This window comes from Anoplolepis gracilipes, chromosome 12 (genome assembly GCF_047496725.1).
Source record: "Anoplolepis gracilipes chromosome 12, ASM4749672v1, whole genome shotgun sequence".
Classification (NCBI taxonomy): domain Eukaryota; kingdom Metazoa; phylum Arthropoda; class Insecta; order Hymenoptera; family Formicidae; genus Anoplolepis; species Anoplolepis gracilipes.
This window is the reverse complement of record NC_132981.1, coordinates 1,593,860-1,619,328: the sequence shown is the minus strand read 5'-3', so window position 1 is coordinate 1,619,328 and position 25,469 is coordinate 1,593,860. Positions and strand designations below refer to the sequence as shown.

The window sequence follows — 25,469 nt, the reverse complement described above, 5'->3', positions numbered from 1 at the left end:
CGAACGCACGCGCGGAATCGCCGACGCGGATGAATTTAACGCGACGTAATTGCGGTGGAAATATATTCGGGGCGATTCATCCCCCTGTATATTTCCCCCGTGGAAACTTGCCAAGCGGGGAAGAGGTAAACCGCATCGACGTCGAGAGCGGAATAACGTATCTTCTTGCCCTCCGCAAGAATTCATCCTCGACAATACACATACATCGCGCACAGGCAACGTTCTCGCGTTCAAGTAGCTCGACGATGGAGCTCCAATCCATTTCTGAAGTCGAGAGAATGCATGCACGATGCATGCACGATGCACGTACGAGACGGAACGCGCTCCTGTTCTTGTAATTATAGATTCCTCGACGAAACGCTCCGACGAGTCGTCTCCGCGACAATAAGATTAGACACTCGCTCTCGTTCACACCGTCTTTGTATATACAAGGGGTTTCATTTTAATTACACAGTTGGAAAAGAGGGTGGGGATAAATATGCTGATTTTTGCCCAGAAAATGTAACATAAGTTACATTTTCTGGGCAATAATAAAAATTAATAAAAAAGTAATAAAAATTTTGCTAGTTAAAATTGAACATATCTACTTATTAATTTAACATATTGCTGTTCTATTAATTTTAGTCAATTGTTAAATTATTAGAATAACTGAAAAAGAGTGTAAAAATACGCAATGTGCACATATTTTTAATTTTACATTAGAAATATATTTCGAATTATTTGTGATAGAATTTATCTGTTAAAATTTACAGAAAAAAATGTTGAGTTTATTCTCTAATATAAGAGTGACTGTTAATGTTACATTAACATTATTTTCTCGTTAAATTTTCACACAAAAATTATGTCAAATTATGAAAAATTTACATTTATTTTTATGTTAAAATATAACATAATATTAATGTTACTATTTAACATATGCCTAATATGTTAAATTAACAGAAAAAAAGTTTCTGTAGATCGTTTAGGATATGCGATTTATGTTAAATTTAACACAAATTTTCCAGCTGTGTAATATAATAAAAAATCTCGAAAATTTTATTAATTATTAAAAAATTATTATTAATTACTAAGGAAAATGTATTGTACAAAAGTTATAAGATTTTGAAGGAAACTTGAGATGAAAAAAGTTTTTATTCCAGGCGGATGCAGTTTTGAAGTCTTCTTTATTTTTTTCAAATGGAATCACCATAATTTTCTTAAATAAATTAATTCCGCATAATATTTGGTGTAAAAAATTATTACAGTAAAATAGTCGAAATTGAATGGATATTTTATGCTTCATTTCGACATAATTTAACAAAAAATGTGAAAATATTATAACATTTTTTTACTAAAATACTCTCATTTTTTTGATAATTATCTCACCTAAGTAATTTGCTGCATAGAATGAGATGAATAAATTACTATATATATACTTTATTATTTAAAAAAATTGCAATTTGCAAACTGCATATTTCTTTTTAAATAATTATGTGTTTTTTACAATAATTGATTTACCTCATTATTCGATGCAAAAAATTGTTTTAGAGAAAAGTTTCAAAATGAAGCATAAAATATCTCGAAAACCATTCATTTTTCTATTTTACTCTACTCTAACAAATTTGTACACCAAATATTACGAAAAATTAATTTATGTAAAAAAATTATAGTGGTTTCATTTAAAAAAGTAATGCTACTCTCGAAATCTTAAAAATGCCTCCACTTAGAATAAGACTGATCTCACCACTAAACGTCTCTCTCAAAATCCTATAACACTTTTGTCTAAATTACTTTTTCGTATTTTTCTTAATTTCCGAGATATTTGACTATATTAATTAAAATGAACATCCTGTATAACTCCATATATATTTAATTATCATTTTTTAACAGGATGTCTACTCAAATCTTGTAAAAAAAATTCCTGAAAACTCTCCCTGATCTTTCAGGTATTTTCTGCAAAATTCCAGATAAAGATATATTTTAAAGATATATTTTAAAGATTTCTTGAAATTTCCTATAAAATAAGATCTTTTTATTGTAAGCGCTTTTAATGCTCTTCACTTATACGAAGGAAAAATATAGAGAACTTAAGTTTCAAGTGTTAGATATACTCTACACATGTACTGAAGAAACTGAATAGTTTTCATGAGATAAACATTTTTCACTTGTAAAACATTTTTATTTTTTTTTTTTTTATCAATAAAGAATATGTATTAATGTTTTGTTAAGATACTAAATATATAAATAGAAATATATATATTTAATATAATTTAAAATATAATTGATGGCTTGCCAACTGTTTATATTATAATGTAAAAGCAAAATTATCAAAAAGAAAGAGAAAGTTATTTTAAAAATCTTTTGAGTCTCATTGCCAATAAAATTCTCTGATTTTTCAAGTGCAAAATAAATTCCTAAAATTTCCAGATTTTTCTTATTTTTTCAAGGAATAGAATACCCTGTTTTAAAAACATTTCACGAAACGAGAAATTACTCGCTTACGATTCCGCTCACGCGAATGAAAACAATGTCCCATCGTCATTCTCTCCGCGCGCGAATTTTAATTTGCCATGTAAATTACCGCTAAACGAATCGCTTTCTTTAGTCGCTTATCGTAAGCGCGATTAATGTCCGAGTGCCAACTCGCAGAAATGCAAAACGTAGTCGCGTTTTTACCCCTCGCCCGCGGGTATTAGACATCTCGAATGCTGACTGTACTGACCCCCTTAATAGCGCCCACGAGAGACAGAAAGAGAAAGATGTATGGCGAAAGTTTTAATTGGGGCATATGGTCGCATACGTTAGTCAGTTTGTCGAGCTTGTAAAACCGCGACCTACGATCTGGTTCCACTTTCCACCCCCACCCCACCTCACCCAAAGCGTCCCTTTATTGCCGTTTCAGTCGTCCCGCACATGTGGCACAGCCGAAATTTTTCGCATTTAATTCTCAAAAATCTCAATCATATTAAATTCCGTAATTATAAAGCGTAATATTTAACTTTTTGATGAACTTTTGTAATATATCAATTTCTTAAAATTTTATATCTAAAGGTTTTATGAATCTCTGATAACGAATCTAAAGATAGATTTATAAGATCTTTGTAAATTTTAAAAAACTTTTTTTAATTTTGATTTGCAATATTGAATTTTTTGAATTAATAAATTTGAAAATCCTGAGATTTGGATTTAGTGGCTTAAAAAACTCTCAGATCATCATTATAAGAAATATTTGATCTATTCATTTGGGTTTACAATAGAAAATATCGATTTTTTCATATTTTTCAATGATTACAGAAACAACGTAGCAAAAAAAATTCGATAATAATAATAGTTTAATAGAAAATAAATTTTTTTAAAAAGCATAAATTTGACTATTTATTTGTTTATAATTATTATGCAAATAAAAATATAGGTTGCCTTCTTATTTAGGTAGAGTTCTGCCAAAACAAAAAAATAAAAAAAGTGTCTTACTAATGAAACATCATGGCCCAAAGGATTAAATTATTTAATAAAAATGTCATCATAAATATTTTATATCGAGAGAGAGAGAGAGAGAGAGAGAGAGAGAGAGAGAGAGAGAGGGAGAGAGAGAGAGAGAGAGAGAGAGAGAGAGAGAGAGAGAGAGAGAGAGAGAGAGAGAGAGAGAGAGAGAGAGAGAGAGCGAGCGAGTTATCGTACATTATTTACATAACACGCATCTACAGGGTGTTGACATTTTACTTATAAGAGCGAGTATAAAACAATTATCGAGGTGGAACAAAGTTGTGATTGCGTCGCAAAACTTACGCTGTACTTTTACCATCGCAAAATTACTATCTTTCGCACTATGAGACCATAATCAAAAGTCGCCACTTTTACGAAGCGTCATGAAATCTCTTCCCTTCTGTCTCTTATATAAAGGAGTTTTCGTCGCGAAGGAGAGATCCGATACCAAGGTGTCACGTCGACCACGTTGAGATCCAAAAACTTTTGCGCCTCTATCCTTATCTCTTTTCATGCTACTTTTTTATTGCTAATTTCTATTCATGAAATACGTTCTTGCAGGTGCGAGAGACGCGAGCGGAGCCTCTCTTTCTTTCTCCTCTCGTCCTCGTTCCTCGCTTTCTCCTTGCGTACAATGTTTACGAAAGAGCGATAATGCCTTTATTTTCATAGCGCCATTATAACTTATATAAATCACCCCTCCCCACCCCCTTGAGCTTCCCACCTGACGACCCTATGCGTTTTATTAACTTCTGGTAAGGTCTCGCGAGTCTCGGGGAACGCGCTCTCCGCTAAAACGACGTAATTCACCAAATTAAACGCGCAGGGTAATGAATATTACACACCGGTGTAAGCACCGTATTCCACGCTTCTTTCTTCCCCCCCCTCACCCGCCGGAAAACCCCGATCCACCCCGCTACACTTCCGTCCGCTTGTTGGACCAAGTTAATTAACGAGCGAAAAGCGGCTACCCAGTCCCTAGTTTTCGCCGGAAATATATCCCAGTTGGCCAAATTTGGTGACACTACTTCGACCGAAACAATCCGCAATTAGAACAATTATGAGCGTCGGCGAACCACCGAGGAATTAGTTTTAATTGAAAAACAAAATAAGAACATCACGAAAAGGTGTGTCGTTTATCTCCCTCGTTCGTTGAAACCAAAACCAGGAATTTGTCGGGAATCGCAATGAATTCCAAGAGACACGTTTTATGAGGTATTTTTCGTCATATACATTTGGAATATTAAAGGAATTATGATAATTTCGGGAAAAATCCTTCCTTGCATTTTAAAAGGCGATTAATATATCGCGTAGGATAAAAGTAAGCGAGAAATATTAAACAGAGAATCATTGTAAGAAATTGCTTAAGAACTTACAAGGGACATATTACAACCTGTCCGCAACCGCTTTGATTCTCCTCAAAATATATTGTTAAACACAAAAATCTAAGAGACGCGTATTTTTTTAATACGTGCGCAATTTCATGTTTAAGGGATAAAACACCCCTTTGAAAAAAAAAAATGGTATTTTTCTTTGAGGTCAAATATCGTCAAAATAATAAGAGATAGAAGAAAAATTATTAAACAAAAGTTTGAAGGGTACTTTAAAGTTATGAGAAAAATTTTTTTAATTTTTAAACCCCAACCACCCAAAGTTTTTTCACCAAATTAAAGTACTTTTAAAGCCGTTAAACTTTTATTTAACAATTTTTTTCTATCTCTATAAGTAGTTTCGACGATACTTGGTCCCAAAAGAAAATACCATTTTTTCAAAGGGGTGTTTTACCCTTTAAACATGAAATTGCGCACGTATAAAAAAAATATGTGTCTCTTTCTTAGATTTTTTTTGTGTTTAACAACCTATTTCAAGGAGAATCGAATCGGTTCCAGACAGTTGTGACATGTTCCTTGTCAAACATATTTTTGTCTGAATTTTCAGATCTAGATGAAAATTCAGACATTATGTAACAACACACAATGTGAAAAAAAATTTCAGACACTTTGTCTGCATCGTAAAAAATTTATAAAACATTATAAAAAATAATAACTGCAAAATGCACTGTAAAAAATTTCCTAAAGTCATATTTTCATCTTTAAGAATTTTCAGATTTAAAAATAATTTCAGACAATCTGTCTTAATCATTAGAGTCATTTTTCTAAAAGTTTAGAAGAATGTCTGAAAATTCAGACATTCTCTTGAAAATTCTACCTGAAATATTGGCCAATATATCTATTTAAGGAAACTTCACTCAGTGTTCGAATTTTCAAATAAAATTTTCAGAAGAATCTAAATTTTCAAACAAACTCTTTTAAACTTTCTAAAAAAAAAAAAACAAAAAAAAAACCATTCTGATGATTAAGACAGAGTATCTAAAATTACTTTCAGACCAAAATGTATCTCAATTCTTAGCCAACTTTTTTATAATGCACATACTTTTTGTAGCAATTAAAATGCAGTGATAAAATCGATAATAAACACGCGAGCTCATTTGGAGGACAAGAGGACGACTGAATAGGTGGAAAAAGGGGTTTACATGAGCGGGAACAACGATTTTCAATAATGCAACACCTGCAATTCTCGTGTCGAAGCTCGCAAGCGTGAAATATATACATACATACATATATATATATATATATATATATATTAGTACGTATGTGTCGTGTCCGTCGTAATCCGTTTAGTGACCGGAAAATTACTCGAACGGAAACTAATTAAAGATAGTTATCGGCCGGCCAGCGCAACGAGTGTACGAGATTTGTTAATCGGGAATTAATCTTACTAAATGGGGGGAGAGGAGAGAAGGAGATGAGGGAGGAAAGGACGCTCTCTTCCTCCCTTATCCCCTCGGTTGAAAGTGCCATTGCTGTGTTAAACTCGAACAGGGTTAATCCGGATTAAATTCCCAGATCCCTCTGCTACCAATAAAGCCAGAAAGGGCAAACATACTCCCTGGGAATATCTCGGGACAGGTGCATCTCAGCGTGTCCTGTGCCTGGATTACGAAGGTACCCGTAAGATAGAACAGTGCAACATATGTACGAGACAAACCCGTTTGTTGACTATGCAGCAATGCTTTCTTAATGAAGAAACCTTGCTCGACGATTGTTAAACATTCAATAAATATGTCATCAGCCAACACTGTTATTCTTAAAAATTTTTTAAATATGTTGAAAAATTATTCGAAGCAAATAATTTCGAAAAACTTGCGTTATGTATGTATTTCAAAAAATAATATGTATATTAATTTTTATTTTTATCTTGTGTCTTTTTTTCAAGAATTTTTGAAATACGCGCGTATGATGTACATAATAATTTATGACACATCTCCACACTTTTATTATTTAAAAACTTTGTAGAAGATAGAGTTTTGAAAATTTTCATTATTCTTATTATGATAATATAAACAAAATTAGATTGAGAATGTGAAAAATAATTTTGACGAAAATTATAAAAGCTGCAGAAAAATTAGATTTTATATGTCAAAACTATGCTCAAAAGTAACATTATTTATATATAATATAAATGAAAATAGTATTTTCACATTTTATTTCAGTTATATTTTTTCAGGAATTATATTTTTAAAAAAATTGTATATTAGAGAGCATGTTATCAAGCGAATTTATTTTTATATTTTACGATCTTTATTTTTCGTACATGAGACCAACATTGAGATAATATTTATTTCAATCTTATCATGTAATTGTTTGAAATGAAAAAACTCGGTCTAGTTTTATTCCGTAAAATATTCATATTTTTGGGGCAAGTCTAATTTCATTAGAAAAAATTGAAAAATAATAAAGTAATGTCATTTTAAAGTTAAATATTTCAATTTTGATTTCTTTTTTGTTTTTGATGAAGATAAAAAAATGTTAAATATTTATTTTTTAAATTCTAATTAGATACAATATATATTATAGTATTTTCATATTTTATTTCAGTTATATTTCTTTCAAGAATTATATTTTCAAAAAATATATATTGGAAAACATTACTTTCATTATTATCAAGCGAATTTATTTTTATATTTTACAATCTCCATTTTTTGTACACAAGAGACCAAAATTGAAATATTTATTTCAATTTTGTAAAAAGAAACAAATCACAATTTATTACGCTACATAAAAATAATTCTGAATTAAACAGTTGAAATATCAAATTAATTCAGAATTATTATTTTTACGTAGAATAACAAAATGTCTAAATTACTCGACATATCGCACAAATAAAAGTCTATATAAATACATATAACATATAATAACGAAATTTTTATTCCGTTTCTCTCTTTTTGGTCAAAATATGGTAACTCAAACTGCGACCAGCTTGATATTGATACCCTTCACATCACGCTGTTAGATATTATCCTTCTTTCGCGAACAATTATAGGATCTTCCTTTCTTTGTAAACATCCGCGGCTAAGTAACATGTCCGGTTCGAAGACAGAGAGACAGGGGGCTCAGGTCGCAAACAATATTGTGATGATCGCGAAACGCTATACGTACGTCAACGGCGAAATTCGACTTAAAACCCCCGGGGGATTCGACTCGGGGGACACAAGAGGTCCATTATCGTCCAAAAGGACAAAGGGATCGGCAAAAAAAAAAAAGGCAAACAACGGGGGAGATCAAGCGTCGGAAAATGTCGGCGACACTTTCTCGACGCGGATGCGAACGCGCGCAGGCCTTTATAGAGGCCCGGGCTTCGTGTTTTTGCTTCGTGTAATTAAACGCCAGGACACGGTACAATGGCGGACACGACAAAGGGCGAAGGCATCTCTCCGAAAGATGATTTGTCCGCTGAACGGGCACAATGGATGTTACGTGTCGGACATTTACTTATTGTGGACCGATGGTTCTCGTATCGTGAGTTATGAGAGACTTTTATCAGACTTATCGGGAAAAAGTTTGCACGCGATTTTTTTTCCATTCTTGTGCAAAATCATGGACTTAGTCTGATTTGGCAGTATGAAAAATTGATGATTCTTAGAAATTTTTTTTTTTTTAATATTAAGAAGTAAAAAGAAACTTCGGACACCTTGTAATTATTTTTTACAGGGTGAGTGCGTATTCAAAAATGACATGCTGCTTCTCATACAATTGTCTGAAATTAACAATTAATTAATTTTATTTCGTAGAATATTTTGGGGGATACTAAATCGAATTACAATTTAAAAAATTAATATTTAATATTTTTTTTTATCTTGAGACACTTTGCAGTTATTTTTTACAAAGTCTCTGCGCCTGTTCAAAAATGATAGGCTGCTTCTTCTATAATTGTTTGAAACAAAAAAACTTGGAATCGAATTTTATTCCGTAAAATATTTTAGGGGATCTTGAATCGACTTAGAATTAAAAAAATTAATATTTAATATTTTTCTAATCTTCAGACAGTGCAGTTATTTTTTACAGAGTTTCTGCGCGTGTTTAAAATAACATGTTGCTCCTCTTACAACTGTCTGAAATGAACGAACTTAATCAATTTTATTTCATAGAATATTTTGGGAGGTCCTGAATCAATTACAATTTAAAAAATTTATATTTAATAACAAGTAACTATCAAACTAGGCGTTAAGAGCCATACGCGGATGTTAATACCTAAATTTCTTTTTCAGAAATTAATTCTCTTTTTGAGAATTCTATTTACCCCCCTAAAGAGATGTAGGCGAGAAAAAATATCGGGGAGAAGTCGGCAATCGAATCCGAGTCTTTCGCTTGCCGGGCGACTGCTCTTACCACTGAGCTATTCAGTCCCACCCCGATATTTTTTCTCGCCTACATCTCTTTAGGGGGATAAAAAGGGGTTATAGAATTCTCCAAAATGAGAATCAATTTCTTGATAAGTACACCAAGTAAAGAATGCGCCTTGTGCGTTTCAATTTCGAATTAATTTCTGAAAAAGAAATTTACGCATTAACATCCGCGTATGGCTCTTGAAGAGCCTTATATATATATATATATATGTATATATATTCGAAATGTTATATTTAATATTTTTTAATCTTCAAGAAATAAAAAAAATCAACAAAATTGAAATTTTTAATTTTAAAATGACATTACTTTATTTTTTAGTTTTCTTTTTTAATGGAATTAAATTTCAATATTTCAAAAATACATATATTCTACGGAATAAAACTAGACCGAGTTTTTTCATTTCAAACAATTACATGATAAAATTGAAATAAATATCTCAATCTTGGTCTCATAAAAAATAAAGATCGTAAAATATAAAAATAAATTCGCTTGATAATAATGAAAGTAACATGCTCTCTGATATACAATTTTTTTAAAAATATAATTCCTGAAAAAATATAACTGAAATAAAATGTAAAAATACTATTTTCATTTATATTATATATAAATAATGTTACTTTTGAGCATAGTTTTGACATATAAAATCTAATTTTTTTTGCAGCTTTTATAATTTTCGTCAAAATTATTTTTCACATTCTCAATCTAATTTTGTTTATATTATCATAATAAGAATAATGAAAATTTTCAAAATTCTATCTTCTACAAAGTTTTTAAATAATAAAAGTGTGGAGATGTGTCATAAATTATTATGTACATCATACGCGCGTATTTCAAAAATTCTTGAAAAAAAGACACAAGAAAAAAATAAAAATTAATATACATATTATTTTTTGAAATACATACATAACGCAAGTTTTTCGAAATTATTTGCTTCGAATAATTTTTCAACATATTTAAAAAATTTTTAAGAATAACAGTGTTGTCTGATGACATTTATTGAATGTTTAACAATCATCGAGCAAAGTTCGTTCATTAAGAAAGCATTGTTGCATAGTCAACAAACGGGTTTTTTCTCATACAAGTATCACACAGAGTATTGAACAAAAATAGCTAATCCAAAGCTATTCAAGATTTAAAAATACCGACATACTGTTTAAACATCGATAAAAACATATGTAAAACGTCAAAAAGATCAATTTCTAATATTCAAAAAAAAGTTCTTAAAAATCATAAATTTTCATACTAGACTAGACTGACCCTTAATGACGAAGAAATTGATCTAATTTAATTAAATGATATGTGTTAAAAAGCGCTTTTTATAAAACCCATAGTTTAATCGGACGATTGATAACGCAAAGATCTCTTTACGCGATATAAATCATCGCGACTGCGGGAAAGAGATTGCATTTTCTCTCTTCCCGTGCAAAGGAAAATATTCGAGAAGTTTTCGAAGGAACAAGATATAAAGAGATGATAGGATACTTACTTTTAAGAGCCGCTGTAAGAGCATGTAACCTTCCCGTCATCGCCGCGAGCTGTGTCTTGTGCTTTATGGACTCGGCGTCGGCCTGCTCGGTCAAAGCCCGCTGCAGCATCCTTTGCGTTTCCTGCTCTTTGACCGAGAGTGCCTCTCGAAGATGATCGGCGTGGATCTCCGACTGCAATTTCAACTGCCGCCGCATCTCGTCGTCCAGCTTCTTCTCCTCCGCCAGCAGCTGAAACAGATGAGGATGAAATGCGCTCGTAAACATCAACAACAGGAGCAATTCGTTCTCTCTCGTTTTACGCTCCTTTTTATATCAAATAATCAAGAGAAATATACGACTTTGTATATAATAAAAATATATATATTTTGGGAAAAAAAATATATTTATTTATTATTTATTTTTAATATACACTACGCAAAAATATTATAAAGGGCCACTTTCTTCTATATAAAAGATGGCCAATTTTCAAGTAGTTGCAACTTCCTTAAATATAATTTAATATAATTATTTATATAATTATATTATATATTTTTTTAATATAATTTTATAATTATATTAATTATATATTTAATATAATTATTTATATAATAATATATAAACAAGCATTGTACAATATTTATTTTTATTTTATTAAATATAATTTAATAAAATAAAAATAAATATTGTACAATGCTTGTTTATATATATGTCAAGTTTTTCATATTTTTATATTTTTTAATAAATTTCAGTGTAAATTTCTTTTTTCTTCAGTTCCCTCCAACGGGATAGGAGAAAACAAACGTCACATGAGAGATAAGCTAAAGTCTGAGGAAAGTAGATAAGGCGACATACATTCCAGTACTAGTACTTTAAAGTCTAAAATAGCTGCCTGTGTCGACAGTTCGGTGACGTTATTGCAAAGTACAAAAACACCAAGTCATATCGGTGTCCCGAAAATCTCGCGAAATGACAAAAAAAATATATTTCTTTTGTCGTTCTTTGTCTGCAACTAGTTAAGAGAGATGGAAAGCATGCCCTTATTTTTATAAATATATGCTATATATATATTATAAAAAGAAATATATATACTATTTTAAATTAAAGAGCAATTCTTAAGAATGGACGGATCAACTATTATTTCTAAATAACTTTAATATATTTCAAGATTCATGAACTTGACATTAAGCAAAAAGCACTTTTAAAATATAAAATTAATAATTAATTATAAATTAATAAATAATTTGTGAGTTAAAGTAAAGATTTGCCCTGTAAAGAATTAAAATTTTAATTTTCATGAATTTGTGTGTACAATCACTGTAAAATTTTCTTGGTATAATTATTATAAAAAATTAGTTCAATATACTGTTTATAATTTTGAAATTAAATTATATTCTACAGACGACATTTTTACTTTAATTCACAAATTAACTATAAAAAATAATTACAATTTTATATTATAAAAAATTATAATTTTATATTAAGTAATCAAGTTTCATAAAAAATTCAAGAGGGTTTTTTTATGTAAAACTTAATTCCCGATGTAAGAAGCTCTCGCCTTCCGCAAACATTACCACGCTCGGTGTGATAATGCCTGTTCAAGGTACACAGGCCCCGAGGCATTAGCCTAATGAGACTTTGATGAATTATCCGCCACTTAAGGCATCACTGGGAGCCGCCCCCTCATCGGCTAGCGATCCAAGCCACGAAAATCTGGTCCCATCTATCCTATTTCGCGCCCTCTGTTTCCCGTCTGACAATCTCCCGAATTGCACCATTCAGGGCTTGATCCTCTCACCACCCTGACCAACCACGTCGTGTTTCGGTCAACGTCTACGAATCGTGTTCCATGGACATGCATCCCGGCACGTCATCACCGTCGACGAACTTTATGTACCAAAGAGCCCGTGTCAATAATTAACGCCCGGCTGACCCGACAACCCGACCAACCCGTTTGACTCAAGGATGCACAAGAGGGTTCTAAACTCGGGGCCACGGTATCTTCTCGATCGTAACTTATTAGTTACACGCTGTCTACGAGAATGGTTGAGATAATTAATATTGATTATCGATAAAAACTGAAGATTTAATAGAGAAAGAGGGACAACAAGGTGTCAGAGAAATTACCATACTAAATACGATAATAAAATTCGACAAAAATAAATCTTAATCGCAATCTTAAAATGGTATTTTTCACAATTGGTGCCATGATAACATTGACATTGACGTTGAAGAAAGAAATTTTATATGCGATAAAATAATATAAAGACGAATAAAACACAGGAAGCAAAAGGCTATTTCATCCGAGCAGTTTCATAATCCATTTTCTAAAAAAAAAAAAAAAAAAAAAAATCCAAAGCACTTTACTAACGCCAGTCGCATGCCAAGCCGGATTAATTAAACGCGGTAGAAGAAAAACGCGTGTCGCTTATTTTCGCGCCAATTCACGCGAAAATCGCTCCCAACAAACATTGCGACAGATGTTTTATATACTCGCGCGTTCAATTATAGTATTAGAATATTTATTATTTTTCTATTTTTATTACCATGCAATTATTACATTTATATTTAACACAATCATATATTACACAATTTTTCTTTTTTTTTTATTTCTCTTATATTAAAAATCAACAATGTTATGTATCAAGAATATTTTAATTAATTAAAATATTTCTCAAACATTTTTATAATTCGGAAAAAAAAAGGCCAATGATATTCGCACATTTTTCTTGCGTTAAAATGCGAGACATCCTACGAGTTTTTTTCTTTTACAATGCAATTTTCTGTCTCGTGTCTCTTCGTATATAACATTTGTCTTTTTCTCGCTTACTCTTTCGAATGCTGACGATAACGAATTCCGTTCGGTTCTCGCGTTTATATCTCTCGCGAAGACGAATTCGACAAACGAAATCGCGACGGTTTTTCTCGGGGGGTGCGCAACTAATTTAATGACGACAATTTGTACGGCGATCCACCTAGGGGATCGCGACGGTAAAATCCCGTTTGCGAAAGAAAGGAAAACGTATTTGAGGCTATTAACTCGCGCGGATCCGCGCCTCGCCGACTTCGCCCACCGATCGAAAGTTTGCGATGGAAAAACTTGAAGCTTTTTCTAAATGTCGTGAGCAGGAATTCGCGAAGTTTGCGTCTGCGTTTTACGCCGTGCCTGGTTTGATAATCGACGAAAACGAATGAAAAAGCCCAGCCCCTCCTCCCTTTTTCTCCGACGACGATAATGTGATCGATTCTTTCGTATTTAAATGAAAAAGTAGATTTTATAAGTATTTAAATTTTTTGGTATAATTTTTTGGTAACAGAGAGATTTCGAGAGACTTTCATTCGCGTTTTTCTTAAGGGGAATACCGAACTAAAAAAGTATTCCCCTGAAAACAAATGTTATGCTGCACAACTTGCAATACTTTTTTTCCAGGCTTCTAAGCTCATTTCTAAAAGTTCACAAATATTCCTTCATGCAATTCTTATAGTGGAAATCTATTTTATTTTACGTGTATAAATGCAACTTTTACATTAAGCAAATATATTGTCATGTTAGGTTAGATTTTGATTTTAATGTAGAACAGCTTTAGGATCCCCTTAAGAGCCTCCAAAGTAGGAAAGAATCTTCATTCTCATCATTTTCATTTTGCTTTGACGGCAAAGTCATACATGCGAGAGGAAGATTCGCACAGAATTTAAGAGTAGAGTCGCGTATATTTTCGCGTTACGAGGTAGACTAGATTTTACGACAATGATTCCGTCAACTTTTCGGAGGAAATATGTACGTTTCAATAAAAATTTTCCTCCAAAGTTTTAACATGCATCTTGCAATAAATTATTTTTCTCGTTAAACGCGCGTTCCTAAGTAAAATGTTAAGGCACGAACAGTTTTAGAGTTGTAATACTTTGTGCCAATCGAAAATCGATAGTTCCCTATTGGAAATGAAGGGCTTTTCACTAAACTTTTCAAATGCAGTTAAACGAAGAAGAATAATCTTATTGTTCATATTCAATCAAAAAAAACTTTATTTCTTTTTCAATTTCAATATGTAATTTAATTACTATATTTAATATTAGATTCAGAGGTTTCAGCAAATGACGTTCTATGTGCAATAATTTTTTTTTAATTTTTAAAAAATTTTTGCATCTTTATAAAGATTCCTTAAAAATTAACAGCAGCGATGACTTTGGCCTTAAATTATTTTAAAATCATGTAAACAGGAAACATCGATGTTTCAAACGAGAAAGGAAATCAAAACGCCCACGAGAAAGTACATCGAGCCTTAAAGGTTCAGGCTATTCTAGCAATATAAAAAATTAATGATTTTTAGGAATTTTTTTGAAGAATATCAATTATCAGAAATTCATTAATTATTAGAAATTGATTTATGACCTTTCACATGTATCTTTTATTAATGTTTAAGCAGCATTTTTAAATCTTGGACATTTAGTTTCTTTTATTCAAGACAAGGATATATTTTTAAAATAGTTTCATTAAAAAAAAATTAAAGAATAACAAAAAGTGTCATTTTAAAATTAGATATTTTAATTTTGCTGAATGTTTTTTTTTTTTCATTTTTTAAAGATCAGAAAAATTTCAAATATTAAATATAACATAAAACATTAAAAATATTAATTGTTTAAATTCTAATTAAGTTCAGTATCCCAAAAAATATCTTACGGAATAAAACTAGAATTTTGTTCATTTCAAACAATTACACGAGGAGCATGTCATTTTTTTAATTCGCATATTAAACAAAAAAAAAGCTAATAATCCAAGCTTCAAAAATACCGATAATTTAAACATCAACAAAAAACACAGGTAAAACGCCAAAAAGATCAATTTCTAATATTCTTCAAAAAATCGTTTAAAAATCGTTTAAATTTTTCACGCTGCTAGAGTGGACTTAAGCCCTTAATACTTAACGTCTATTTCTCCCGTCAGGTTGATTAGTCACTCTGTACACGTCGTGTAATATTTTTCCTACCGGGTACTTCCGGTTAAAAGCAGATATACGACCGTCGCGCACGTGCTACTAAATGCCCGATTCTGGAGGACGCGTGCCGGAAAAGTGCGGCTAAAAGACTCCTGAGAATTTTAAACGCGCATGCACATTGCGTATTTATATAAAAGACAAGAGGAGGATATTAAATATAAAGAAAGAGAATATTGGAATTTCAGAAAATATTATATACTACAGCAACAGAGTAATTTCCTCAGAAATGTCTCGTACACGTTTCAAAGAAATTAAAATACGAGTTCGAGGAAAAAGTTCGCGGGAAATCCTTACAAAACCTTCTGTTAAATTAAAAAAAGTTTAACTTTTATAAAAAAAAAAAATAAAAAACCTCCTGTACTGTACTGAACTCTCCTGCAGTGTAAATTTTAATTGCGTAATGGCTATTTGTCCTGCAGCCCACGCATTTGGTAAAATTATCGGCGATATTTTGGGACGGCGATGAGCTTTAAAAGCCACATGGAAAATGGATCGGAGCTTCTCTCTCGCGACTCGCTTTTTATTTCTAGAAGCGATGAAGAGAAAGAAGATAAGGTTTGTGCCTCGCTCGTGAGCACGGGATAAAACAAATCGCGGCAAAAAGTTTCATCGATAATTCACGTCTGTCGCGGTAAATAACTTTCAGGTGTACTGCCATAAAGATACCTCTCGCGACCAGGCCACGGCTGAAAATCCCAAACGGCGCCGGCAGATAAGGAACCTTGAATTTTTCAACCTCTCCATATACGATCGTATTCTTACTACTCTTGCGCGGAAAAAGCTTTATTTATTCGTTTCTTATTTATTCGAGCGCACGAAGACAATGGCTGTGTGTGCTATTGATTTTTTATATCGCATTCATTTACGATATATATACACCTTCGAGGGGAAAAAAATTATGGCAATTTTCACCATTAACTAATCACAATTATTTTATAATTTAAAATATAAATCAGATTTTTATAAAAACTTATATATAAGTTTAAATAATTTTTTACGTAATTAATTAATACTTAAAATAATTAATAGAAAATTATAAAATTATTAATAACAGGGTGTATACTCAAATTCTGTAAAAAAATTCCCTGAGAATTCCAGGATCTTCCTGGAAGGTATTTTTGTTCAAAATTCCAGGTAAAATTAAAATATTTTTAGATGCAATTTTAAAATAAGCTTATTTATTTTAACGTATCATTTTTTGATATAAAAAAAAACATATTTTAAACAATGTTATATAAACATAAACAAAAAATATATATTTTAAGCAGATTTTAAACTTAAAATATTTTAAATTATAAAAAAATTTTAAAATAAGCACTTCTTTGACATTTTTTTAAATTCTCTGAATTCTAACTAAATTCCATGAGATTTCCATGATTTTTCAAGATATAATAAAATTCCCTGAGAATACCAGGTTTTCCAGGTTTTTCCTGGGAGTATACACCCTGAATAAATAAAAGTGCCAGCAATTGCGGTTAAACTTTTAATAAGAATAAATTTATTTAATTTTAATAAAAAAACAGAATGAAGACTATATTAATTAATTTAATTTAATTTTTTTATGGTGAAATATGTATAAATTTTATAAAATAAATAAATTTTATTAAATTTAAAAAATACTAAAATTAGATACCCTATTATTTAAATGAAAAAAAAAAATCTGTAGGACTTAAGATTGTAAAAACTTTTTAAATATATACATAAAATACAATATTAAATAATTACTCATCACGATTAATTTTCTAATGTAAATGACATGATAAATAATAGTTTACTTTACTTAATACAAAATTATCATAACTATTAATTGTAGACCAAAAGAAAGTTCCATGCAAATTTTGAGTCAAATCGGAGGTGAAGACTCCAAAATAGAAATTTACCAAAAACTCTCTTAAGGAGACCAGAGATAAAATTTGCTGACCGTGCAACTTCTATCGTTTCCACTCACAATCAGAATATTTTCCAACGTGACTGCAAACACAAGTGTGTGCCTCTCTCTCTCTCTCTCTTTCTCTAGATGAAAATAACAATAATAATAATAATTAACCTCTTTCCGGAAAAAAGTTTACGCGAGCTATGTTCTCGAATGTAAACTCTTTTTACCTCGACCATTTCATTTCCCGCCCGATGATTTGCAGCGCGACTTTGCCTCGACTTTTCGGGGGCGAAAACATTCCAAGTCGCCCGACGACAAACGAGGACAACCGGTTTGTTTTTCCGTAGACAAAACTACATACTAGGTAATTAAATGACGCAAGAAAGGAGATCGCCTCTCGCACAAACGTACCGTAAAGGTGCCTTTTCATGAGTTGACGTTTGACGTTCATTTTTCGCGCCAAAAGGCGTCACGTGGTCAAAAATGATATCTTTTTTTTTTTCAGTCACGTGATATCTTCTTTAAAAACGAGCGGCAAACGTGAAAAAAGCCGCGATTAAAGCTTGCGATTCGCGAGCACATCTGTGACGACACACTTTCGCGTGTCCCCGATAATTCGTAATCGACTGTCGCGAAATGAAATCGGTCGTTTGTTAGCGGCAACTTATGAACAAATTATACAATGATTTCCATTAATTAATTCCGCCCTCATACGCGTGATTTAATGGACGACGCGGGGATATAACGCGGGGATATCACCGGCGACGCCGCGATGCATTAACGGTGAAATATTCCGGCCGGACGTTAACGAGCGGTACCGGAAGCTCGTAGACAAATAGCAATTAGAGGACACCGCGCTGTTCCCGTCCCGAAACGAGAACAAAAGGTCGTGGTAGCCGCGCTCGTCGGATCGATCCGACGAGATTTATATTCGGCCTGGAAGAGAGAAAGATATGAGGGACGAGGGGAGGGGGGCGAGAGGGGGAAGGGGACAGGAATATAAAGAAGGGAAGAATGGAAAAGAGAGCTGTCGGACAACTATGAGGACACTAAGTCATAATGCTTCCTCGACGGATACCTCACTGGTGGCTGCTACGGCAAACGCCATACTACTCTAAGGGAATAATATCGCCGAGCTGTGCCATCGAAATATTGGCGCCCGGCCAAATGGAAATAAATAAAACGGCCGAAGGGGGCTGCTGGGAGACTGCGCTGCAGCCGAGGGGGCCATCCCGCATGCGGTCGTGCATCCGCATTCGAATATATCACGTTATATTGTATGCATATAGGACATATTAGTGTAAAAATTAATCAGTGATGAATAAAATGTTTTAAAAAAAAAAATATATACATATATAATATTATTTAGTGTTTAATAAATTATTTAATATTAAAAATAAAATAAAAATAATAAATATAATAAAATGTAATAAAATAATAAATAAAAAGATATAAAATTATAAATTAATCGAAGAGAGATTAATGTAATCAATTTAAAAAATTTATTATATACAAGTAAAATACTTAAAATGTCTTAATAGGCATTAAAAGAGCGCGTTATGTAAGCGGCTCATTGCGCGACCCGTTGTCACTTTCCTTTTTCCATTATTTTCCAACGCTTTTTTAATGAAGGTCCGCTCTTTATCACTGCGATCTCTCTATTCTTTCACTTAACAACTTAAGCACTTTCAACTCCCAGCGAAAGGTGCGCTTTTAACTGACCCTCCTTTATTTTTCTCCCTCCCTCCCCCTCCCCCTCCTCATCTTTCCATTTTTTCCGCGAAATAAATTTCCTCGAAAAATTTCCACCTTTCAATTATTATCGCGTGACGAACGATAATATTCAATAATAAAAGCACCTTGCGCTATTTTCTCTTCAATTCATATGCCTATCTGCATCGTAATGACAGAGCTGGACTCGTTTACTCGTAGGGCACATTCATAATGACACTAAAGCTCATGTCCATTTGCGTTCGTGCACTAAGAAAAAAAAACTGATGTCGAAACGTGAAAGCACACGATTCGCGTCAAACATTACGCTGTGATGTCGTTCCGATCGTATCTTCCAAATATATTACTTTTCTCGCAAACAAACATATATACTTATGTCATAAACGAATGTAGTTAGCACTTTTCTGCAGTAGAATAAAAATAGAATACAATAAGATAACGCGTGTATAATTCAAATAATTAAAAAATATTTCTTTTTAAATATTATTTTTTAAAAATAGTCTTTTGTAGATAAAGAGATCTATTCACGATTTGTACATCAAGTTTAAAAAAAAGGGGAAAAAAATTCCTACCTTTTTCGCGTGTTTGTCTTCAAGCTCGAGCCTTTCCTGATTAACTGCAAGGCAGATTAACGCATCCAGCTTTTCTTCAGTCGCTTCTTCACCCGCCGCTTTCAAGGCCGCTTTTATTTTAGCTTCGCTGATTGTCTGCAAATAATTATCTTATAATTAAAAATATTGTCGACAATATTAATTTTATATTAATATGGTGCCGTTTTAATAATGCGAGAATCTGAGAAATACAATTAAAAAACTGCACGGATCAGACTACGTCAAAAATTAATAAATCTAGCATTTCGAGATTCATGAATTTTTTCAGAATAAAATTAACCATTAAAATTATTTGAGTTAAAGATTAAATATTATAATTTTAAAGATTGAATATAATCTTTGTCGAATATAATTTAATCTCGAAATCGTAAATATTATATCACACTTCTTTATCGTAACTGTACACAAAAAATTCATAAAAATAAAAATTTTAATTCTACAAAAGGCAAATCTTACTTTAATTCACAAATTAACTTTATATTAAAATAAAGACTAAAAGCGTAATATTAAATTCATGACTCTCGAAATATACTAGATTTATTAACTTTTGAGGCGATTGATCTCTGCAGCTCTTCTTTAAGGCCATGAAAGATGTCGGTTGAAAAAAAAAATTTTAACAACGCACCCTTAATTTTTCCAGCTCCTTCTGCAAATTGTTAACTTTGTGATACATATGCAGGACGAATAAATCCAAAGCCTCTTCACTGACAGACAGTTTCTTATCATGAATATTTATGTTGGGAAACAGAATTTGCAATTCTTCGTTAAAATTTTCCCGTGCCGTCTTAATTTGCTTCCAATAGCGCTCGGCAAGGTTACCACTTTGCAGCTCCTCGGTGTACTTCCTTTTGGCCTCGTCCACGTCGTCCATAATTTTTCTAACGTTCCGCCTCGCGGCTGTTTTCATGTGTGCGGGCGCTTCGAGCACGGATTCATCGATTAAACTATACATACGCTTGAGCGAATTTAACGCGTCCTTCGCGTGCTCTTCTGCTTGTTGTACCGTCTCTTTCCTCTTCTCCGTCGCCTCCTTTAACCTGCAACCACGTAAATCCGGTTATATAATCGAAATAAAGACGTGAAACGATTACATAAGCGTAACCAGATCATTACCTCTGCCAAACGGCTCCGCTTATCGTAGAGCCAGTGTTCTCAATCACTTTAACAACATCCCGATTGTAATCTTGAAGTGCGCATATCGCCTTGTGATAGGCCCCGATAGCTTTAGCGGCGGCTTCACCGCAGTAAGTCTCCAGTTCGACAAGATTTTGTGGCATCAACTCCTCGGGCACAGTTTTGGAAGGTGACGTTGGCTTTTCAACCACTAAAAAGTATATATAAGAAATTTAATAATTTATATAGAAAGGATTCATATTTATGTAAAATAATTTTTAAAAATATGCCAACGTACCAACGTCTACTTTTTCACCCTTCTCTTTACTAACACGAATTTCGGTATAATTCTCATTAATAGGCGCTTCCTTCTTCTCGATCAGTGGTTTAAAAGCTGGCTTGGGTGCTACAGTACACATATGATTGTTAAAGATTAGTGGGAATATTATATATGTACAATTTAGTAATTAATTACACTCTATGTACTAGATATCTAATTCTGTAATTCTAAAAAGTTATAAACAGGAGTTGAATTAAAGGAATAAATGTGAAAAAAGAGTAAGACACAGGAATAAGGAAATTAGGAATTAGATGTGGGATATGGGACTCACGTATATATTCTACAAGCTTTGTGCAATCTAGTCTTTCCTGACCTGGTTCTAGTTTTGATGGTTCCTTGATGAACAAATCCAATATCCTGTAAAAAAGGATTTAATCATTTTAATGAGAAATCAATAATTATTAACAATTATTGAACATTATACATGTTTTATTTTCTTACGTTTGCTTTAATGTTTTGAAAAATGTAAGTACAAAGTCGAAATAGCTAGAATCCTCCTGGAAGATAATTCGAATAGCTTTATCTGTGCCAGGAATCCATCCTTCAAGAGTAGCGCGGACTTCTGGATCTTGCTTTGCATACGTTAATATTCCTAGGGTACCTATTGTTACAGCTCCTAACGTTATCAATGCTCCTGATCCTCGACTTTTCTCACTATTACAAATCAAGAGCACAATTAAAATAAATCTGTTTATTCAAACCAGTTAATCTTCTCTTACAATATAATACACAGCCAAAATTATATAAACAGTTAACGAAACTAATGGGAAAGTAATTATGACATGCATCAATTTGCTAAATATTCTCAAATTTATATTTTGTGTACCTTTTTGGCGGTGCGGTAGAATACTTAGGTCCAGTAAACCTGGACATAAGTTTGATATCCTTGCATAGCCTAAAAAAATAAAATAAAACCAAAATGATGTATATAAAATTATTGAAAAAAATGTTAAATAAAAATATTTATATCGCTTGTCAAAAGTGAGAACTTTCTGGAAAATCAGTAACTGGATAATACAAAATTATTCAAATACAGAAAAGCCTATAAATATGACAGAGACGTTTATAAAGTTATTATTATTATTTTTATTCCATTAGAGATTGATCGAACATAACCTCACTGGATTCCGATCACGCGCGAAATTAGAGACAATAAACATTCAAAATAAGCAAGTAAGTCTGTCGAAGCTATAATGAAATGCGAAATGCAATTTTAATAATTGGAATAAAACTTTTGACAAGCCGCTTTGACAACCTGTCATCGTCAAAACTCTCGCCGGGAAGAGAGAACTCACCTCCCGTCCGGCTCGCATCTGACGCGCGTTCGCGATTCATGGTACCTAGCTGTCAAGTGTATCCTGGAGCAGCCGTGTTTTTTGACCTGAAAGAACAACAGTCCGAGTCACAAGCAGTGCTTCTGGAATTATGTAAGCTCTCTGTAAATCGTGCCATCTTTGTCAAGCGCACGAGGTCGCGCGACGTCGCCCGCGACCAAGATTTTTAATCACACATTCACTGGCGAAATCTCGAGGTTGGCCTCGCGAACGTCCGTGCTCGTCGTGTTGGTCGACTCCGCGACAGCCGACGGAGGTGTCGAGAGTCGTCGCGCGAGACACTGGTCGCGAGAACCACGTCGAGTCTCGCGGGCGACGTCGTTATTATCTCCTAGCAATTTTTTTTCACGCTCAGGAAATTCACTCGATAATTCAATGTGTCACGCTCGCGACAATCCTCCTTTTCGCTCTACGTACCCGAGTTAGACCGTTGCACGGAAATTTTAATCCAATTCGGAACATCTTTCGGGTGGCCGGTCAGGCAGCCCAGCGGGGGAGAAAGGGAACGACGGTGCAAAACAGCTGGTCACCGATCAGAATTCAGAGAGCAGGCGGAACGAACTACGCGAAAAGAAGAATGCTGCGTGTCGTGAGCGCGGCGCTGCGAGGTGGGTGCGCACGTGTTTAACAGCTGATCTCGCGAACGGCGAACGCGTCGCGGTGATCTGTCACACGGCGGTTACGCGCTGTGTCATAATTTTCCTCGAATTTCCCGTCTTGTTGCGATCGTGAACGACGAAATGCGCGACGTCGAGAGGTTAGGTTATGTCTCGGCGCCCTTACGTGACCGCCATGACACAAGGAACGGCGCGGAATCCGAAACGAGATCGCGCGCGCGTATCTCGAATTACTTGAAGTGTGTCCATCCCGAGAGGACGTGTCGGGATTTTTTTTATCTTGAATTAATTAATTTATTAAATTACTAATAACATTAAGATTAAATTCATTTAAATTATTAATTAAATTTATTATTAATTAATTTATTTATTTAAGCATGAACTGGACGAATCAGCTGAACGTCAAAATTTAATAAATCTAATACATTTCGAGATTCATAAATTTTGATTTTTTTTAAATATAAAATTAATAATTAATTTGTAAATAGATTCGTTTTATAAAATATAATTTGAAATCTTATATCAGACTAACCTTTTTATAGTGACTGTATACAAAAATTCATGAAAATAAAAATTTTAATTCCATGGGCCAAATCTTACATTAACTCGCAAATTAAGTTTAGATTTTAAAAGGCTAAAAACATAATGTCAGATTCATGAATTTCGAAATTTATTAGATTTATTAGCTTAATATAATTTTAATCATAGCAATTCTTCCTTAATTATGTATTTTAATTCAGTTTGATAGATATATGTGTATATCTGTGTGAAAAGATGTACTTATATGTAATAATAGCAAAAAAAAGATTTTTCCAAATAATATTTTATTGTATTGTTTCAGGAATTGCAGCAAAAGCAATAAATACTAATGTGACAAGCTTTATTGAATCAAGATGTAATCTCGTTTCCAATTTCACACAATACAAAAACTTTGGAGCATTGTCAACTGCTGTCCAAAAATGGGCTGCTACTGGACCAGTGCAACACAAAACATTACTCAAGTAATACATATGCTATATTGCTAAAATAATTCATGTACTAGAATATATTGAGTCTTACAAGAATACAATGATTTCTATGTAACTTTTTATATAATATAATATAGTATCATATAGCTATATAAAAAAAAAATAATGTTATCTTTTCAGTTATGCAGTAATAGAAAATCGTCTAGCATTACCACCGGAACCTATTAATGTACCAGTGAGAACATTGATCAAATATTCTATGCAAAAAGGAAAGCGAAAAACTGTAAAAGCAGTCATAAAACGCTTTTATAGATTAGACTGGTAATATTTCAAAGATGATATTTAACGTTACAATAATTTCGAGAAATATTACTTATATAAAAAACTTGAAATGAATTTGAGTAAAACATAAATAAAATATTACAGGGGTATCTGGATTAGAACAAAAGCTGGTCGTCGCAAACATTTGTGGAAGAAATCGTTTGCTAGAAAAAAGAGATTGCAACAGCATGTATTTTGCAACGCTACACAGAGCAGAATGCTAGATAAAATGGTAGGAAAGTACTGGAAGAGACGACATTATTATGTTGACGATCCGTATGAGCCGTACCATAACCGAGAAGAATTTTGGGTAACTCGAAGGAAACCATTACCTTAATTAATTGTCTATTAATTATTACGATTATAAATTATGATTGAAAAAAATAGTAAACGTCATCTAAGTTGTATGATTACGTTTTTTCTTATACAAATATTTTATGTAGATTATATATATATATTACTGGTAAATTACATACACTGTAAACTAATGTAGTTGAGTTTTGTTAAAATTTTTGAACATGAATCCTATGTTCATTGTCAAAACAGCTGATTGAGATACATAAAACATTTCTCTATATATTTTGTCACAATATAAATATTGGACGGTCTTAATTAGTGCAAAATATCAATATCCAACATATGTGATTTGCCAAGTCGATAGTTACATGTTTGCTAACATATGTGATTTATATATTTCGCAGCACATTAGAATTTTTTATTAATCGATATCACTGTAAAATGATAAGATAATCGCAATCTGTCACTATCCGTCAAATATTGCACATTCTCTTCGAGAAATATAAATTTCAATCATGTTTTTTATACCTGTCTCTTCTCTAATTAATCACATCGATCGACAAGGACAATTTTGAATGGAGAATTATCCAACCTA

At 32.6% G+C, this 25,469-nt stretch overlaps 2 protein-coding genes across 2 annotated transcripts in view; one reads left to right on the top strand and one right to left on the bottom strand.

Annotated features, from left to right (window-relative positions):
* Positions 1–23,440, bottom strand: part of Mitofilin (inner membrane mitochondrial protein mitofilin) — a 54,568-nt gene extending 31,128 nt beyond the window's left edge. Inside the window, exons 1-10 of the mRNA XM_072903673.1 lie at positions 23,089–23,440; positions 22,633–22,718; positions 22,164–22,232; positions 21,779–21,991; positions 21,651–21,694; positions 21,296–21,403; positions 20,998–21,208; positions 20,510–20,921; positions 19,846–19,980; positions 10,696–10,924 (exon numbers count right to left, since the gene is read on the bottom strand). Of these exons, the coding sequence (XP_072759774.1) occupies positions 10,696–10,924; positions 19,846–19,980; positions 20,510–20,921; positions 20,998–21,208; positions 21,296–21,403; positions 21,651–21,694; positions 21,779–21,991; positions 22,164–22,232; positions 22,633–22,718; positions 23,089–23,133 (1,552 nt within the window). The 5' untranslated portion in view covers positions 23,134–23,440. The remainder of the gene's footprint in view (positions 1–10,695; positions 10,925–19,845; positions 19,981–20,509; positions 20,922–20,997; positions 21,209–21,295; positions 21,404–21,650; positions 21,695–21,778; positions 21,992–22,163; positions 22,233–22,632; positions 22,719–23,088) is intronic.
* Positions 23,206–25,387, top strand: Mrpl35 (mitochondrial ribosomal protein L35). Its single transcript, XM_072903677.1, has 4 exons — positions 23,206–23,279; positions 24,130–24,289; positions 24,437–24,577; positions 24,683–25,387. The coding sequence occupies exons 1-4, from the start codon at positions 23,249–23,251 to the stop codon at positions 24,912–24,914; spliced, it is 564 nt and encodes a 187-aa protein (XP_072759778.1). The 5' UTR covers positions 23,206–23,248; the 3' UTR covers positions 24,915–25,387.
* The last annotated feature ends 82 nt before the right edge of the window (positions 25,388–25,469 follow it).

Coding starts and splice junctions, on each gene's coding strand:
- Mrpl35 (XM_072903677.1), top strand. CDS start 23,249: ATGCTGCGTGTCGTGAGCGCGGCGCTGCGAG. Junction 24,290..24,436: donor CAACACAAAACATTACTCAA/GTAATACATATG, acceptor TTATCTTTTCAG/TTATGCAGTAATAGAAAATC. Junction 24,578..24,682: donor CGCTTTTATAGATTAGACTG/GTAATATTTCAA, acceptor AAAATATTACAG/GGGTATCTGGATTAGAACAA.